Below are 15,892 nucleotides of genomic sequence, written 5' to 3'. Positions count from 1 at the left end.
GTGAGCAAGAGAGGGGTGAGGGGCAAAGGGAGAAGCAGACTCCTGGTTGAGCGGGGAGCTGGATGTGGGACTTGATCCCAGGACCCTGAGATCATGACCTGAGCTGAAGGCAGATGCTTTTCCGACTGAGCCACCGAGGCGCCCCCAGCCTTTACTTATTAGGTAATAAGGTTGCATTGGTGCTAATTTCCCGGCTTCAATAACCTGATTGCACCATGGTTAACATAAGATGCGAACATTAGGGGAAGCTGGGTGAAGGGTATCCCGGAACTCTGTACTATTTCTGCAGCTTTTCTGTCAGCCTAAAATTATTCCAAAATATATGAAAAAGAAAATAATCCCTACCTCAGGGAGTTGTTAGGAAAATGAACTGAGGACACGCAGGTGAAATTTCTAGAAGTAAGAATTCTTAATACTAGCTTTGGGGTGTTTTCTTTTTTGTCACAAGTTGCTTAAATTTTCAAGAAAACATCAATGGCGAGGTCTGGAGTGTCCGGAGGTAAGCTTGTTTTCCTAGTCCTTCCTGACTTCAAAGAACAGAATCCAGAAAGAAAACTGTTAGCAGCAGTGCTTGGCCACTAATTGGGGCACACGTAACCCCAAAGCTGGGCTCTATCGCAAACTTTCAGGACCTCAAATCACTCTAACCCCCTCGCATACCAAGGATGAAGGCCAATTTCAGGGAGGTCCGGAGGATCCTCCAGGAGGCTGACAGCTCCGCAAATAACCTTAACTCCAAAACTGATGCCCTTCTGCTATGGGCAGCCTATCCTAAATTGGGATACCTGCTCGCATTAAAAAATTCCGTTTTCTGAGTTGCCTGGGTGGCTCAGTGGTTGAGCATCTGCCTTTGGCTCCAGTTGTGATCCTGGGGTCATGAGATCGAGTATCTCATCAGGCTCCCCGCAGGAAGCCTGCTTCTCCCCCTGCCTATGTCTCTGCCTGTCTCACGTGAATAAGTAAATAAAATCTTTTTTAAAAAAAGAAATTTCTTTTTCCTTGCAACTACCTGCTCTGGACCATTAGAAATTGGCTCCATAAACTGGACGATCACAGCCTTATTCTGTGTTTCACACTGCATGGTTCTGTTGATGTCTCTCCCATTACCTCACCTGCTGTGTTTGACCTTCAGTCCATCACTATGAAGGATTCAATTAGTGGCCAAGCGCTGCTGCTAACAAGATATTTCAGTTGTGAGCTGTTTGGGCCTCCCACTGAAGGTAGGTAGGTCTGTGTGTGCATGTTTTCTTTTCAGACTGAGCCCAAACATCTTTTGTTTTTTCCTTTTTTGCCAAAAAAAATAAAAAAATAAAAAAAAATTAAAAAAAATTAAAAAAAATAAAAAAAAACCAAAACAAACAAAAAAACAAAAAAAACCACACAACCCACACTGGAGAGATTAAAAAAAAAAAAATCATTCCAAAGATCCTGCTTTTTAATCATGATGTGAAATCTAGCAGTCCTTAAGGAAACTTAACGACATAAATATCAATAGATCTCTCTCTCTGTGTTCGGGACGCTACAAATGGGGTGGGTGTGGGATACAACAGGATTGCATAGAGGAACTCCTTTCTCAAGAATAAACAGTTCTGGATTAGGGCTGTGGTGTTGGTTCCAGGAATCTATACAGGTGACAAAATGGAATAGACATCCACACACATCCACACTCACTGGTGAGGACATGTAAAAGCTGATAAAACCCAAATAAGGTACGGAGTCTAGTTAATTGCATTGCACTCAGGTCGGTTTCCTGATGTTGAACTAACAGTGTACTATGGTTAGGGTAAGATGGAAGCTGGGTGAAGGGCCCATGGGACTCTCTGTATTATTTTTGTGAATATGTGTCCAGAGTTTTTTTATTCATTGAAATACCATAAACATGTTTGATAGACAAATGACAGACCGAGAAGTCTCTGCACCCAATATGACACAGGCATATGGGGGTTCTTGCCAATTAGGGAAGAGATGAGCTTTTCCAACGGGAAAGCCGGCAAGCATATGCACAGGCAACCTCCAACAGTGCTGGGGACCCCCACACTCCACCAGTGGTGAAGAGTGGCCCACGTCACAGCCTGGAAGAAACAAATGCCTCCACCTGCCGCCTCTGAGACCTTGACCTTCTGCCAACAGACACTTACTGTTTTGGAGTTGCCCATCATGCATCCTCCTTCCTGTTGGCACCCCACTTCCATTTCTGGGCCTCATCGTCAGGGTAGGAATGTGACCAACTGAAGTTAGGCCAATGGATGCTGTTTCGTGACAATCTACTGAGTGAGTGAGGCAGGAGTAGAATGTCCTGATGAAGAGCTCCTGCTTTGAGACAAATGCAGGTTCCTAGCTGCCAAGGCTCCTGGAGCAAACCCAGTGCCCTTTGCCACCTGTTTCTGTCCTCCTGTGACTTGTGACTAGTTTCCTCTTCCTCTTTATTTCACAGTGGTTTAACTGAAAGACATCTTATTCCCAAGACTGATTTTAAACATTCCTTCGCTGAGCTTCCTACCTGTAAGACACACGGAGATTGACGACATTGTTCAGTTTGCAATATGGATGACAAGGGGCTGATTGCCTTCATATATAAAGGGAGTCCACAATTCAATGAGGCCAATAGGTCAAAAGAAAGGTGGGCGATGATTACTAGAAAACAAGAATCTTAAAACATGAAAATATTCCCACACATGGAAGAAATGGGAGTTCAAACGACAGTGAGATGCTACCTTTGACCACTAAGATTGGCAATGATAAAAATATTTGATAGCAGGCAGTACTGGTTAAGGAATGGGGTGGGGGGGACAGGCACACTTCACCCTTCTTGGAGAAGTTTACATTGAGGTGTTCTCTTTGGAAGGCAATCCGGCAATCCTCTGTGAAACTAAAACAAGTATGCCTTTTGATAATTCTAGGAATTTACCCTATAAACTCAAACATATGTCCAAAATATGTATAAGACTATTTGTTGCCATATCACTTGTACTGGGGGTTGGTCAATTTCAGCCTGTGGGTTAAGTCTGGCCGCCTGCCCGGTTTGGTAAATAAAGTTTTATTGGCACATAGCCAAACACTCATTTACATATCATTTGTGGCTGCTTTTGAACTAGGTGGGCAGAGTTGAGTAGTTGGATTCTCAGGCTGTCTGGCCCACAACGCTGAAAATATTTACTGTCTGGCCTTTTACAAAGTAAGTTGGCTGACCCCTGATTTATACTGATTTAAACAAGAGGCTCAGAATAACCGGTTATCCCTTGATAGGTGCCTGGCCAAATAAATTCTGGCACATTCACAAGGAGGAACAGAATTCAGGTGTTAAAAACAGAGACTGGGATGTGATCACCTCTCTGGAGGGAAGGCATCTTTTCTCTATATATCCTTTTAAAAGCACTACAGTTTTATTTGTTAAGCCATTAAAAATAAAAGCGGAACTTCCCAGAGTATGGAGAGGGTGGAGGTGCCAGGAGAGGCCATCGTGCTGTTGGGAGCTTCAGTGCCAGAGTGCCATCTGCTCAGGCAGCTTCCAGTCTCCCTAGGTGTCGGGTGCTAGGGCAAATGTGAAAAGGGAATGGCCTGCCCTCCTTGGTGGGCGATCCCGGATCCTGGAACCACAGAGTCAAGCCTCTGGACAAGCAGAGATACAAAGTAAAGGCAGCCAGTGCAGAGGAACCAGCCAGAAGGACATGCATCTTGGCTGATGCTGTCACCCTGAGGAAGCCTGCAGCGAGGACCGGGCCAGCCATGACATCCTGGGCTGGGTCCCTAGGGGACTGACGGGGGCTGCATCAGGTCACCGCGACGTCCTCCCTGAGGCCCTCGCAGCCCCAGTAGCTTAGGGCTCTGGCACCTCCTGGGACCCCACCAGGTCAGAGGAACCCCCACCCCCAGCCCCAGGCTTGGAAGGAACCTGAGGCAGGCGGCTGCGCTTCCATCTGGAATTGTTTACTGAGTCCACTTCTTACACGCATAATTATAAAAGAATAAGAATCGACAAAAATATTTTCTTTCCATAATATGTAGAGGTGGTTCGTTTCTGGTGGGGTGTTTTTTTTTTTTTTTTTTTTTTTTTTTTCTTTTTTTGCTTCTTTTCTTTTTCTTTTTGCCCGCCCCCGGCAGAACTCTTGGCGGGAGGAACAGGGAGGAAGGATAACCCTGAGGCGGGGATGGGTCCGCTCCGAGGCGGGAGCCCCGGTGTGCGGTGTGCGTGGGGGCCGTGCGCGGGGCGGGCCGGCCGAACACTGACCCGCGGGGCTCAGGCCTGAACGCTGGGGGGCGGCGGGAGGCTGGCGGCCCTGCGCACCGCTCCCCCCACCCCCAACTGGGTGCTGGCGGGGTGGAACTCCGCGGCCCGGCAGCGGACCCCATTCTAGGTTTAGGCACCCTATGCTTTGTCTTAAATAATCATCAAAAACGCCCCCCAACAAAACACAATATGAAGTGGGCGGGTCTGGAAGGGACGGCAAACGCATGCTTCCTTGCGGCCAGGTGCGGAGGACCGGGCGCCCTGCCCAGTGTCCTCGGGCCTCCCGGGGTGCCCGGTGGGGTGGAGGCTCCAGCTCCCAGACCTCATGTAGGGGAGGGGATGGCCTGAGGAAGTGCCTCTTGGATGGGGGCCTCATCCCTCCGTCCTGGCAACTGGGAGGCAGCAGGCAAAAATCCCAGGAGCATTACAAAACTGAGAAAAGGCGTGGGGGGCAGCGAAGGCGAAGGCTGGGGGAGGGGGTGCTGTCCAGAGGGGGCGGCGGGAGGAGGCGCCGCAGGCCCTCCCGCCTGCTCCCCCAGTGGCAGCGGCGGCGGCGGCGATGGCGGCAAAGCCACTTGTGCTCTGAATGTGCAGCCCCTGCGGCGGGGGCTCAGAGGTATTCCTGTAGAAAGTGCAGCAGTGTGACTTCATAGTGCTCGCCGGACTCGGGGCAGCGGATACTGTGTCTCTCGTTGGGGTAGATCTGGGTGGACAGAGAAGGCAGGGCTGGTGGCACACAGGGACCTGCCCAAGGTGTTTGCCGCCTCCCCCATTCTAACCCCTCCCCCCCATTCTCCACCCCCTTTCCCCCATCTCCCACCCCCCAACCCCTACCCCAGGCTCAGGGCTGCTTCTGGAGGGTTGTGGAAAGAGCAGGCTCCCTGGCCGGATAGACCTGGGCTCCAAACCCCTCTGCCCCTGACTTGCTTGCTGTGTGACTGTAGGCCAGTGACCACCTCCCTGACTGCAGCCACCTTCCCTTTTGGAGAATCAGACCTCTGCAGGCCTTTTGGAGGGCTTGCCGAGCTAGTCTCTCAAACACAGCACTTGCACATACAGAATGGCACATTCAAGGGACTGTCTCTCCACCCCCCAAGCTAGGAGCCGCTGCCAAACCTGGGGAGGTACAAGTCTGTGGGACCTTTGGTACTTGTTCACTGGTGCCACTTGCATTTTACCAAAAGGCTATGAGGACTACACATGCCATGGCTCCCATGACAGGCCTCCCACCCCAGGCTCTCAAAGTGTTTTCTGGGTTCTCTCTTACCCACCTGAGGGGGGTTGTCCCCAGAGAAGACAAAGGACTTGTTGGCGACACCCAAGGAATCACCCAGTCCCTGAGACCTGGCTGAGTGACATCTAGGCCCTTGGGTGATGGTGACAGGAGGTTAGGTCTTGCCTCTGACCATGAAATGAGGGCTCTGGCACCCTAGTAGGTCTCAGATAGACACTGGGGGTTCGTCGGTCAGGATTGAAAACCTGCTCCACACTCTCCCAAATTACCCGACCCCAGTCTCAAGCTGGGTGGGGCTGGCTGGTATCAGGGCTGGGGGCCCATTCCTTATCTCTTCCTGCCAGCAAGATGATTTGTGAACTAAACCATTCCTTCCTCTCCAGGCCCACAGCCACTGCCCCAGTTCACTCTGGAATACATTCAAGTGCCCAGAGGTCTCTCCTCCTCCTCCTTTGCCTTCTTTTTTTTTTTTTTTTTTTTTTTTCTCCTTTGCCTTCTTTAATCCATTTTGAATGAAGCAAGTCTGCAAGGACTTTTCAGTCTGTCATCAAGACCCTGCCTCCTGGGTCCTGCTGCCCTGCAGCCTCCCAGGCCTCACTCCTCCCCACCAGCACTGCCTGGGACAGACCCTTCCCACCACTCTGGGTTCTGGCTGCCTGTTTACTTCTTCCTCCTTTTGGCTGTGAGGGCAGAGAGAGGGTCTTGAGGATCCCTGCCGTGCTCTCTGCCCTCAGCCCTCAGGTCCGGGCTGTGAATGGGCTGTGAACAAGGAGGACCTGGGGCCACCAGCCTCCCAGTCCATCTGTTCCAGGGTGCCTGGAACAAAAGGCGGGGTACGCCCCACCTCCCTCACAGGCTGCCCTGCTCCCACCCTCAGGTGTCATCTCACCTCCAAATTCTCATGGGGAGGCAGGGGTGCAGGACTCGGGGCCCGCCTTGTGTGCTAACCCTTCTCCCGAGAGAACCCATTTGGCCCTGGAAGACTCATGGCAGGTAGGAGTTATCCTGCCCGTTTCACAGATGAGGAGGAGAGGCCGAGGTTAATGGACCTACCGCCTATGGCCAGGTGCCGAGCGAGCGGCTCTCCCAGCCACCCCAGCTCAGACTGTCTCGCTCATCGGGGACATTTCAGGTTCCATCCTAGCCCTGCTCACCCTGATCTGCAGCTGCCTCTGGCCTGTTAGTGCGAAGCATGTGTGGCTGGGGGGCCTCCATCCTGCCCTGTCTGGAAAGGTCCCTGAGGTCTGTCCCTCCTGCCCTGTGACCCTCAGTTTCTCTGTCTGCTTAATGGCAACATGGTACTCCCCTGAGGACAGAGCACATGGAGGCTTCTGAGAGGCAGAAACACTGAGGCTGGCAGGATAAAATTTGTCCCTCCCACCTCTCTCACTTGGCTGGCCCCTTTCCTGCTACAGCTGACTATGGCTCACATCCCACTGGGTCCTCTGGGCCCTTGTCTAGAGGGCATCCGAAGCGAGGGGGACCAGACACCGCACCCTTTGAAGGCCCCCAGCTGCGGCCCCGCCCCCACCGCTGAGGCCTGTCCTTCATCACCAAGGCACCGCCCTTCACCTCCAGCATCTGCCCTCATGAAAGACCCACCCCTTTTTGTGGAGCCACGCCCCTTGCCCAACGCCCCACCCCTGCCCAAGGGGTCCCACCCATTGCCTGGCCTTGGCCCCCCAACTCCTCTCCCAGCTCACTCCATCCACCCTGGCCTCCTGTCTCTGGGCTGCTGCCTCCAGCACTTTCCTGTGCCTGGTGTCTACCCCCAGCCCCGCAGCCTACTACAACCGGGCTGAGCTGGATACCCCCCAACTTTCCAGCATCCTCACACTTCACCTCTTCAGGGAACCCTTCTCTGATCCTAGTCACCCTGAGATGCTCTCAGCGCCCCATACCATTCCTTCCAGGTAAATTTCTTGGCTTAAGGTAAAATAGTGTGGGCGCGATAATTTCCATAACACTGACCTCCCTCCACCAGGCTGAGCTGGGGAGGGCTGGCCTGGCCCCCAGTGTGCCCGGTGTCGAGGGCACCACCCACGATCAGTACATGATTGCTGACTGGAGGTGGGGACCCGAGGGCCTGGGGAGGGGCCTGGGGAGCCATGGAGGCAGAGGTGCGGGGAGCCTGCCTTGGGGGCCAGCGCAGAAGCAGGTGACTCCGCCCCCGCCCCCCTGCGGACTCCTGGGGAGGCGCCACCCACCTGGAGCTGGTAAGGTTTTCCTGCTCGGATCAGCTGGGAGACGAGAAAGTTTGTGTGGAAAAAGTGCACGTTCTCATCCAGGAAGCCGTGCAGGATGAGCAGGCGGTTGGGCCTGGAAGACAAAGTTGGGTGAGGGTCTGAGGCGGGACCCTCTTCTCCCGCCCAGCTCCAGCAGCAGCCAGGACAGGCAGCAGCTCAGCAACGCAGCACGCAGCAGCACGCAGCACGGTGGAGCACGCAAAGCCTGAAGGCTGGAAGTGCCACAAGCACGTCTGGAGACTCCCTCGCTTCCTTTCAGGCAAGGAGGGGATGGAGGTGTGGGTGTGCTGTGCCATGGTATGCCGAGCTACAGAGAAGCTTCTAGAGCAGTGCTGCCCCTACCGCACTGTGGGATGAGGGAATGTTCTAGACTGGCCCTACCCAATGCAGTCACCACCATCATCACCACATGTGGCTACTGAGGACTTAAAATGTGGCCAGAATGGCCGAGGAACTGTAGTTTTTAAAAATCAGATTTTTTTTTTGTAAAGAGAGTGCACATGTGTGGGAGGAGGGGGAGGGGCAAAGGGAGGGGGGTAGAGTGAGTCTTGAGCAGGCTCCATCCCCAGCGCTGAGCTGGGGCTCCACCTCACCACCCTAGGGATCATGACTGGAACTGAAATCAAAAGTTGGAAGCTTAACCAACCCAGCCACCTCGGTGCCCCTAAAAAAGTGATTTTTCAAAATAATTTATTGAAATGAAATTCACATAAATAATCTAAAAATACCTCATTGCGGGCTCAGTGGTTGAGCATCTGCCTTTGGCTCAGGGCGTGATCCTGGGGTCCCAGGATCCAGTCCCACATCAGGCTACCCGCAAGGAGCCTGCTTCTCCCTCTGTCTATGTCTCTGCCTCTCTCTCTCTGTGTCTCTCATGAATAAATAAGTAAAATCTTTAAAAAATAATAATAATAAAATAAAAAATAAAAATAAAAATACCTCATTGCAAACTGAAGGATTTGGGGGCATTTTGTGGATTCCCAATGCTGTGTGACCACCACCTCTATCCAGTTCTAGCAAAGCCCCCTGACGTTAGCAGTCTCCCTGGCCCCCTGGCAACCAGCAGACAGTCTGTGTCTGTCTCGGCCCAGTTATTCCGTCAGTAGCTGTGAACCAGTGTGAGCTTCAATTTGGGGGTCACTATGGCTCCTGGTGCCCAGACTAGATGGCACAGGCCCAGAGTGCTGGCTTTCAAGCTTGGCTGTGTTGTGTGTGTGTGTGTGTGTGTGTGTGTGTGTGTGTGTATGTGTCCGTCCCCATACACACCCCCCCTCAGCATCTCCAGGGAGCCCAGGGCCACACTCCAGGTCACAGAGAACAGCTTCGCCGGGAGAGGGCCCTGGGTGGGGTCAGCATGCATGGAGGGCCCAGCACTAAAGGTGTGGCCCAGGGAAGTCCTTCACCAGATCGAGCCACACCAGAGGGTGGTGACACCGTTCTTTCCTTTAGACAAAGGGGCCCATACCAAAGGCTGACACGGGACGTCTAAGCTGGTCCCACAGACTCAGATGCTACAACCACGTGGACCTGTGCCCTGAACCACTGGATGTCAAAAGCCCACAAAAGAGGGGCTGATCAGGTTCGAGACCCAACGATGGCCCCACAGCTTATTAGGGATTGAGGGAGGCCCGCATGTGCAAAGCAGTGAGATTCTAGAGCCTTCCTTCCAACATTCCAAGGGCAGGGCACCCTGGGGGCCTGCTGCTTCCGTGAGGAGCACTGACGAGGGAGGCCTCAAGGGGGTGTGAAGTGCAGGCAGAGGGAGGCTCGGTGGCCACAGGAGTACAGCGCCAATACGGGAGGCCCAGCCTTGCAGGCGGACACAGAAAGGGCAGGGGGCAGGGGGACAGTGGCAGCAGGGAAATGGGCGTCTTGGCGACCCTGAGAGCTGAGGGCGGGTGGGGGCCTTACTCATTGGGCAGCTTCTCCACGTGCAGAGCTACAGAACCCGCCTCGTAGCCAAGCTGGTTGTTCTCCGGGACATCCATGTAGCGCTCAGTGTACCCTGTGTCGTAGGCCATCCAGACTGTGACCGGGGCGCCCGCGATGGCCACCTGAGGGCCACAGTGGACAGAGTGGGGTCAGGGAGACAGAGAGAGAGAGAGAGAGAGAGGGAGAGAGAGGGAGAGAAGGAAGCAGAGGGAGCGGAGAGGAGAGAGGAGAGAGAGAGATACACACATGAGTCAGGTCTCAGGAGCCCTCACTGGCCTGCCGGCTGTCCCGGGGCCTCCCCCGAAGGACATGAGGAGCGGACATGCACACGGGGACTGGCAGGGGAGGGGCCCTCAGACCGTGTCCCCCGTGGATCGTGCGTTGTCGAGGGAGGGCGGGTGAGCTGAACGAGTGCGTTCAGGCCGGGCTCGGCCCCTCCCTGGTCCCACTGCCTTCCTGCCTCCTCCTCCTCATCGCCGCCCCGCGGTGCCCTGCCAGTGGGGCCGGCCTGGGGGCCCCTCCCCCGACGCTCTTCACACCATGCCCCACCTCTGCCCATCCGAGGCCGGGGTCCCGGGCTCAGCCTCCCACAGAGAGCTGCTGGCGGGGTTTTGTGCAGCCGGATGCCATCCTGGGGTCAGCAGTGGCGGGCAATGAGGAGGGGGGCTCGGCCCCATGGGGCTGCTGCGGGGAGAAACAGCCACGTGGCAAGGCCCCTGCCGAGATGCCTCTCCGGGGGGGCGGGCTCCGAGGGGCACAGGCGGGTGCCCGCAAACAGGAGGGGGACGGGGTGGGACCCACCTTGAACACTTGGGGCTTATGGATCAGCCCCATGAGCGAGAGGAAGCCTCCGTACGACCACCCGTGGATGGCAACTCGGCTCAGGTCGATGAAGCCATACTTCTCGGCCACAAACTGCAAGCCCTCCACCTGGTCCTCGATCTCCACCTGGCCCTGAGGGATGAGGCCAGGCACCTCTCAGAGGCCTCTTCCGTGTGCGAGCCCTGCTGTCCCACTTCTGTCCCTTGTATACCAAAAACAGCTCTCTGGAAGGTACCCATCTCTCCAGACCCTGTCCCAACCTGCTCTCGGGGGCAGTGGTCAGACAGGCCCAGCACCAGCCCCGCCCTGCCACCTCCTGGCTGACCCGGAGAAAGTCACATCTCCCCTCCTGGGCCTCAGTTTCCTCATCCCTAAAATAGGACGTCAACATGAATGGGACCACTTTACAGTGGGCATGAGGAGGAACCGAGGTGGTGAGTGTCCTGTACTCAGAGGCCTGGCACATGATAAGGCTCGATAAACAGCAGGTGTCATCACCGTCATCATCCTCATCACCTCCATCCTCACTATTATCACTGTCCTCCACCATCATCTCCATTCTTATCACCTTCACCATCATTGCCACCATCACCACCATCATCTCCATCTTCATCACCACCACCACCACCACCACCACCACCATCATGCCCATCATCACCACCATCATCCTCCACCACCACCACTACCCTCCACCATCATCATTCCCATCATCACCACCGTCTCCATTCTCATCACCTCTACCACCATCCTCCACCATCAACTCCATCACCACCACAATCATTCCCACCATCACCACCATCTCTTCTCATCACTTCCACCACCATCATCATCTCTATCTTCCTCATCACCACCACCACCATCATTCCCATCACCACCACCCTCCATCATCATCTCCACCATCACCACCATCACCACCACCATTCTCATCATCACCATCATCTGCATCCTCATCACCACCGTCTCCATCCTCACCATAACCACCACCATCATTCCCACCATCATCACCACCTCTCCTCATCACTTATACCACACCCTCCATCTTCTCCATCCGCATCACCATCACCATCTCCATCCTCGCCCACAACCACCACCGTTATTCCTGCTATCACCACTATCTCTTCTCATCACTTCTTCCACCACCCTCCACAATCATCTCCATCCTCACCACCACCACCACCATCATCTCCATCCTTACCACCACCACCACCACCACCACCATCATCTCCATCTCCATCCTCACCACCACCACCATCCTTCACCATCATCCTCATCTTCATTACCACCACCACCACCATTACCATTAGTACCACTTCTACAGCCACCAGTCCCTGTCTGTTCCAGCTGTTGGGACTTCCTGCTGATGGCACCTATACTGTTATGTCTGGCTCATCTGGGCCTCAGGCACCAGGTGGGATGTGTGGATACCTGTCTCGCCATGGGCTGTGGCTCAGAGCAGAGCATCAGAGTGGACATTTTCCTTGGTTCCAAGAGTCCGCCCTACTAATGCCTGCCATCCGGCCAGGAATGCCCTTGAGGAGGTGTTCCAGAGCTGCCCCCAAGCCCCAGGGCTCCCCTGACCATACAGGAAAGGCCCAGAGAAACTGTGAAGAGATGTTACCATTTGGTTTTTCAGGGCCCCTTCGAACCGAAGCCCTCGCTGACACGAGCCCCTGCCATCGATCACGACCACGGCATAGCCCAGGGACGCCAGCGTGTTGAGCCGCAAATACTTGATTCCTTTGAAGGAGTTATTCACCAGCTGCACCTGTAAGGGGAAAGTGAGGAGAGGACATGGAGCTTTAGGATGGGTGGCAAGGATTCCAGTGTGAGATACCAGGCAGGAGGGGCTGGATGGGCCAGAGGCAGGTGGGATGGGGCCGGGGGTCTCACAGTTTCATCAAGACTCTTGTCCTTTACTGTGAAGGCTATGCATGACCCTGGTAGGGTTCTAGCCACCTTGTAGCCTACGTCAGGCAGGGGCCCACTCTGTACCAGGTCTGTGCTTAGGATGGGCTCCCTCCTCAGCCGGGACCTCTGCCATGGGCCTGTCTGGAATTACTCCCTTATTTTTTGAGACACGTTTTGCCTCCTTTCTACTGCAGTTTTCTCTAAAAACAGATAAAAACCAGTGGTGGCAGGCAGTTGTGTTCTCGGAGTTACCTTGACTTAAAGCAGTTCCTCACTTTGGCACTACTGATGTTTGGAGACTTATCAGTCTCTGCCATGGCAGGTACTGCAGGGGGTTGACTGTCCCAGGCCCCCACTGTGGCCATGAAGACTACAAATGTCCCTGGACACCGGCAAGTGTTCCCTGGGGTACAGAATACCCCCGGGTGAGAAACTGCTATCTTAGATGGTCCCCAACCAATCTGCCTGCCTGGACCTGTCTTGTCTCCTCAGAGAACTGGGCCCAGGGTCCATGGCTTCTGCTATCCCAAGATCAGTGATCAAGGGTGACAGTGGGTCACTGCTGGGCAGGTGGACCAGATGGGATACCTGGGGGCTAGGGGAGGTTTCCCAGAGGGACAAGGGAGCATCAGCAGGGGGAAGGGAGTTGTATGAGAGGGTGGGGTGTATAGAGATTCAGAGGCAGGAGGGCTCGGACCCCAAGAACCCTGTGTGATCAGTGAGGAGGGGACCCCCTGCTTGCATTAACCCTTCTTCTAGCCTGGATGGCACTCAAGTCTTGGCATGAAAGAAGGGGGTGTGTGGGGAGGAGGGCTGGCACCCACCTGGGGGCCTCCATAAACAAAGAGGACAGTGGGGTGCTTCTTTCCTGGCTGCACAGCGTGGGGCTTGTAGATCATGCCGTAGAGCCGCACGTCTGACCGCGTGTGGAAATGGAAGATTTCCGGGGGCACGTAATCCGGGGGGCAGCCTGTAGAGACAGAATGGCTATGGCTTTTTGGGCCAGAGTGCCCCAGGGAAGCACATCTGGCTGAAACCCACAGTCCACTGCCTGGCCTTTGACTGCAGAGAGTAAACAGGAGGCACTGCCTTCTGTGCTTTCTGATGGTTTAAATCTGAATCCAAGGGCCACAAAAGTCTCTGGTCCCAGGAGTGTGTGTGTGGCAGGCTGCAGTCCCCAGCAGCCCCCCCCGACACCTGCTGATCTGATCTCCTATGGGGGTGGCAATGCCTCTGGGATTTGAGTAACAGCCAGTCTTATCATCTGCTTCTGATGTTCACCTTTATTTCTGCCAAGCAATAACATTGGTTTTCCAATCATGACAGTGCAGAAGTCTTTCTTTAAGCTTATCTTGAACGTTTATTTAGGTAAATGGAGGAAGTCACTTTAAAAGAAAATTAAGTTAACTGTCAAGTGGGTTGGGAGTCACTTATACCACAACTGCCATGAGTTTTGTCTGCATCTTAACTACATGGCTTTGCTGCTGGGGCCCCAGTGTAGCCGTTGACAGTACCTAAATGACCGGGAGTGGCCAGGCGTGGCACGTAGGCCGTGTTGGCTGACTTCTTGTAGAGGTGATCTACAAACACGCCAAGACTGGGAGTGTCCGGACGTGGTGCCTCGGTCCACCTGCCTGCAAGCCCAGAGCTGGGCACCAAGACACCGCACTTCCCACCGCTGCCCTCTTGCTGGGTGCCTGGGTAAGACCCACCCTTCTCTTGGTTTTATCTGTAAAACTGGGACCAGGGTTCCCGCTCTGTCATGTCCTGTGGTGATGTGGGGAGAGTCCTAGACTGAGTGAGCTTCTGGCTGGAGATTTATACCAGGTCTCAGAGGGCGATGATGTAACAAGATGCTTTCCAGCCCACAAACGCCAGGGATTCTTATTTCCTAGAATGTTCTGGAAATCTAGCAAGTGGCAACTCTGGGGTCAGGGAAGGGTGTCCTTTTTAGTGCATGATTCCTGTGTGCCAGGCACTGTACGGAGTGTTCAGTTTTCATCCCACAGACTGCCTGCCATGGGACTGTTTCATAGAGGACACACTGAGGGAGACTAAGCGACGTGCCTATGGTTCTGGAGCCAGCAGTGGAATCTGGGGTCACCTGAGCAGAGTCCAGGCCACCCTTCAGGCTCCAGGACAAATTGGCAAGTTGCCTCTAGTTTCCTGAGGCTGTGCTCATGCCCAACCCCCCTGGCTCCTTCCACAAATGCATCGGAATATGTGCCCTGTGCAGATGCCCATGGAGACAGCTGCCCAAGGATGAGGAGAGGCCCCCTGTAGGGACTCCCTGTGTCAGGCAGCTGATCATGAACTGCATCTGTGCTGTGTCACACCGTCCTTAACCACAGCACAGGAGTTAGAGACTGTCCCAGGTGGCAGGGCCTACAGGACAGATGGGGCCACTGGGCCACTTGCTGCCTTGAAGCTGCTAGAACGGCCCCTGCTTGCCAGTGCTTTTTAACAGGGCCACACCCCATTTTACAAACAGGCAAGTGGAGGCTCCCAGGGATGGTGGGCAGGAGAGACTCGGTCAAGGTCCCCAGGGGTGCAGGGCTACTCACTGGCCGCCTCCATCATGCTGGCCCAGAAGCGGGGCTGCTTGTGCAGAGGGTCATCATCAGGGCCGCTCAGCTTATAGACGTGCACGCAGGGTGGTGTGCCCACGCTGCTGTAGTGGCTGATGAACATGTCGAAATTCTGTGGGCAGGACGGGGCGCTGAGCACTGCACGATGCGTCCTTCCTGACCTCCCAGTCTGCTTTGGCTCCTTCCGCCCCCATCACCCACAAACCTATGTACTGTCTACCCTGTGTGCTCACTTGTTTAAACTTCAATGCTCTTCTACTCACATGGGTGCTAGTACCCCCCACCATTTCACAGATAAGCAAATGGAGGCCAAGAGGAATCTGTTCCCTGGCCAGGGATCCCCCACTTCCCCCCACCCGTCACCCTCGATGGTAACTGACCAAACCAAGGTTATACCCTGATCCTTCTGATGTCAGAGCCTGCTCACGTTGCTGGTTCTACAGTGCACAGACTGCTATCAAATGCTTGCCCTGGACTGGAAGTAGCCTGGTGCACATTCGCTGCTTGACATTCTAGAATGTTCTGACAGGCTAAGGGTGGGTGCCAGAATGGTGCCATCAGGCACATCTAGAGAGTGCCCACCTGGCTCATGGAGCAGCTGTGGGAGAAGCCGGGTGTGGTAAGGCGCACGATCTCGCCTGCCGACTCATAGCTGACCACGTAGAGGTGGTGCTCCAGGGGCGTGTCCTTTGTACCTTGGAAGTACACCAGCTTCGTCTCCTCGTTGACCCAGATCTGTGGGGGCACAGGGGCTCCTCGTGAAGCAGCCCCAGGCCCGGCCTGGCATTTCCCATGCCTTTGCTCCCACAGTGGCTGGGGGAGGAGGCGGACACCCAGTGGAGGGACCCAGGCCTTTGTTCCTGTCCCCACAGGGATGGCTCAGAGTTCTGTGGCAAGATTTGATCTCTCCACTGGCTTTCGCCCACTGGCAGGA

The 15,892-nt window shown here is 54.6% G+C and overlaps 1 protein-coding gene across 7 annotated transcripts in view; it reads right to left on the bottom strand.

Annotated features, from left to right (window-relative positions):
- Positions 1–3,361: 3,361 nt before the first annotated feature.
- The window catches only part of DPP9 (dipeptidyl peptidase 9), a 41,526-nt gene continuing 28,995 nt past the window's right edge, over positions 3,362–15,892 (bottom strand). For 5 of the 7 annotated variants that reach the window (XM_072787727.1, XM_072787726.1, XM_072787728.1 and 2 more), the window contains 8 exons: positions 15,541–15,693; positions 14,935–15,070; positions 13,195–13,340; positions 12,081–12,227; positions 10,442–10,594; positions 9,620–9,762; positions 7,670–7,781; positions 3,362–4,931 (listed from right to left, as the gene is read on the bottom strand). In XM_072787727.1, coding sequence (XP_072643828.1) covers positions 4,839–4,931; positions 7,670–7,781; positions 9,620–9,762; positions 10,442–10,594; positions 12,081–12,227; positions 13,195–13,340; positions 14,935–15,070; positions 15,541–15,693 — 1,083 coding nt within the window. In that variant the 3' untranslated portion in view covers positions 3,362–4,838. Of the gene's footprint in view, positions 4,932–7,669; positions 7,782–9,619; positions 9,763–10,189; positions 10,325–10,441; positions 10,595–12,080; positions 12,228–13,194; positions 13,341–14,934; positions 15,071–15,540; positions 15,694–15,892 lie in introns of those variants that run through there. The other 2 variants (XR_012012426.1, XM_072787729.1) reach the window with 2 other exon arrangements.

Source organism: Canis lupus, chromosome 19 (assembly GCF_048164855.1).
Source record: "Canis lupus baileyi chromosome 19, mCanLup2.hap1, whole genome shotgun sequence".
Lineage (NCBI taxonomy): Eukaryota > Metazoa > Chordata > Mammalia > Carnivora > Canidae > Canis > Canis lupus.
This window is presented reverse-complemented; position numbering and strand designations above follow the sequence as displayed.